Here is a 2861-nt window from a genome sequence, read left to right as displayed (position 1 = left end):
AAGCAGTCCCCCAGAACGGAAGGGTCCTGGAGAGAAGGCCCTGAGGAAGAAAGGAGCACTGTACCTGGGGGCCCACCATTGGTCGTGAGCACCTCGTCAGCGGGCATTTCATTGTCTGGACGTGGTTTGAGGCCTGGGCCCTGAAGACCCCCTCGTCAAATCAGAAGGGCCTCGACGCAGGTACACGACGCTAGCGCCCAGACGAGCATAGTGGCATTTGGGGGAAATGGGGCCACCGTTTGGCATCTCCACTAGCCCCTCGTAGCCGCTACCTGTCATCCCTTCCACATGCTGCCTTTGTTCCCTTTCAATCATTCATTCGAGGAAGATCATCGTCGGCCTCCCGAGGTTTGGGTGCTGCGGTGTTTGTGGCGGCTACGAGGCTGTCCCCCTTCGAAGAGGCCATCGTGAGCCAACCGAATACCCTCAACGCCAATACCCTCGCGTGCAGCTGGCTGGACGTCGAGAGGCCTGCCTTCTGGGACAGCCGTCGTAGCCGCTGCCGAACCAGGTGCCGGGTAGCCGCTCGTCGCGGCACGTACATGTACTTGTGCTGCACAGTATAGTACCTATCCACGCGTTCACAGGTCGCTTTTCGAGCGAGGGCGCGAATGAACGCAGCCGATTTTGCACAAATGCGCCCGTTGACCGAGCCAAAGACAAACCCAAAAAACCCCTTACTGGCCGAAACGGTATCTGCCGAGTGCAACCTTTGGTCGTCTACCTCCGAAGTAACCAGTAGGGGGGATTGGACTCGCACGAGAACAGAACAGACGGCATCCCCGATATAATCCGCCCCCCGCTTGTCGCATGACGAAACTGGGGCCTGCGCAACGTGACCGCTCTCCTCTGAGACACCATGTTTATTGCTGGGGGCTTCTTGGGTCCTGTTTCGGCAAGCTACTATGATCCGCGCGGCTATGCCATGTTCTGGGTTGCCTCCCTTGCAGCCATTCCTAAGAAAACGTCAAGAGACACCAGTCAAAGAAAAGCGCCTCTGGCTAGACGCCAAGGGAAACACTCGACAGAGGCAAATGTGTTTTCGTTTGGATCCAGCCTGATGTCTCACGTCTCATTTTCCCACTCGTGGCAAACTACGACCACAGGAAGTAACTTCGTCAACAGTGCTGCTCACCAGCCCAGCCTCATACTGCAAGGAGGGCCAATTGTCTTGATGACGACTTTTCAGTCATGTCTCTCATGTGACGATGACTGTGGCCTACAGCCTCCAGGAACAGACGTTCCGTTCATGGCTGGGCGTGCTAGACTTACAACGTCAACCTAGACAAAGGCATCATTGACGCTGGCAATAGTTGTCCCAAGGTCCCAGACAAAGGGCCAGCGCCAGCTTTCTATGTCTTTGTCTGACCACTCAGTCGCGCTCTCTTCTCCATCATATGTTGCTGCTTTCCTATTCAGCAATGTTCGTGGCAGAGCTTCCTCTTGATGGCCTTCACAAGGCGTTTACACTTGACAAAGTGCCCCCAAAGCGACAACGTCTCCTGATGAACAGTATCTGACGATGCAATCCGACACTGACCACCCGATGGAGGAGCCTCAAGACTTTGAGCTCGTCAAGAAGTTGAGTGAGTCGCGATGGCTTGCGCGGCGACACGCTGATGGCGAGGTATTCGTCGCCAGGCGGATCACTGACTTTGACGAGTACTACAAGTCACAACACCAAAATCCCGGCTTCCTGACGACCAAGCAGCGCCATGCCAAAGGCCTCCTGGACCTCGTCTACGAACTCAACTTTGGTCGGCAGATTTCGCACATTTTCAACCACGAGAACATTGTCTCGCTAGCCGGCTACCTACGCCAGAAGCCGCTCAACGCCAAACCCTTCAGCGATGTCGAGGCAACAGAGGACTATCTCGTCTGGGACAACTGCGATGCTGGGAACCTCGAGCCTCTCCTCGTCGACAAGAATCCCCAGGTGAAGAACCGCAGGGTCTTCATGCCCGAGTCACTCTGCTGGCACGTCCTCACATCGGTCATGCGTGCCCTCGCCTGGGCGCACGATGGGTACCGCCACAACGTGGACTGGAAGGCGGGCACGCACATGTGGACCAAAACGGACACGGACTGGATGCCTATCCTACACCGCGCCATCACCCCGGCGTCCATCTTGTTCCAGAACCCGCGCGGTGCCGAGATGTACGGGCAGTGCAAGCTCGGCCACTGGGGACAGGCATTCGTCTCGGGCCATCCCGCATCGCGGCACGACAAGGGCGCCCGGGGCGAGCCAACCATAAGCAATGCTTTTGGGCAGATCATGGCACCGCACGCGGAGCCGAGCCATCTCGAAGCGACGCGCGAGGTCAGCCTCGTCGAGATGCGAAAGTCGATGGACAAGTACACCCGTGATGGCCAAAAGGTGAGAACCACGATTGCTTGGCTTGGATGCCCTCGCTGATGAACCGCAGAATCATCGCATGTACACCCTCAGTGACGAGCACTGGGCCCTCGGCGCCGTCCTCTACCGCATGATGACAGCCCGGGAGCTCCCGAGCCGTGATCCCTGCGCCGGGTGCGCCGCCGGGTGCGCCGCGGGGTGCGTCCATGTCACGGCCTGCGCCGACACGTTCTGCCTCTTCGAGGAGGCTGAGTCGGGACCAGCTCGACCGCTGGGGCGATCTCGACCTCGATAAGACGTGTAGGTGCGACTACGGCGGGGTGCGAACACGTGCGCGAGGTCATCAAAAATGTCCCAGTTGCACGCATCCCAAGTGGGGCCGCCATGCGTGTGCGCGGACAAGTGCGGCACCAAGACTGTGAACATTGACGACGTCCTCGCGCAGATGGACTACTCGAAGGTCTGCTCAAGGCGGTCCGCCTGCTTTTTGATGGGAACTGGAAGT

General features: G+C 58.2%; 1 protein-coding gene across 1 annotated transcript; it reads left to right on the top strand.

Annotated features, from left to right (window-relative positions):
• Positions 1-859: 859 nt before the first annotated feature.
• VDBG_08014 (conserved hypothetical protein) lies at positions 860-2651 on the top strand (the record flags this gene model as incomplete). Its single annotated transcript, XM_003001709.1, has 3 exons — positions 860-1036; positions 1514-2377; positions 2427-2651. 3 exons carry the CDS (start codon positions 860-862, stop codon positions 2649-2651), a joined length of 1266 nt encoding a protein of 421 aa, XP_003001755.1.
• Positions 2652-2861: the final 210 nt, after the last annotated feature.

Source organism: Verticillium alfalfae, genomic scaffold (genome assembly GCF_000150825.1).
Source record: "Verticillium alfalfae VaMs.102 supercont1.11 genomic scaffold, whole genome shotgun sequence".
NCBI classification, from domain to species: Eukaryota; Fungi; Ascomycota; class Sordariomycetes; order Glomerellales; family Plectosphaerellaceae; genus Verticillium; species Verticillium alfalfae.
This window is presented reverse-complemented; position numbering and strand designations above follow the sequence as displayed.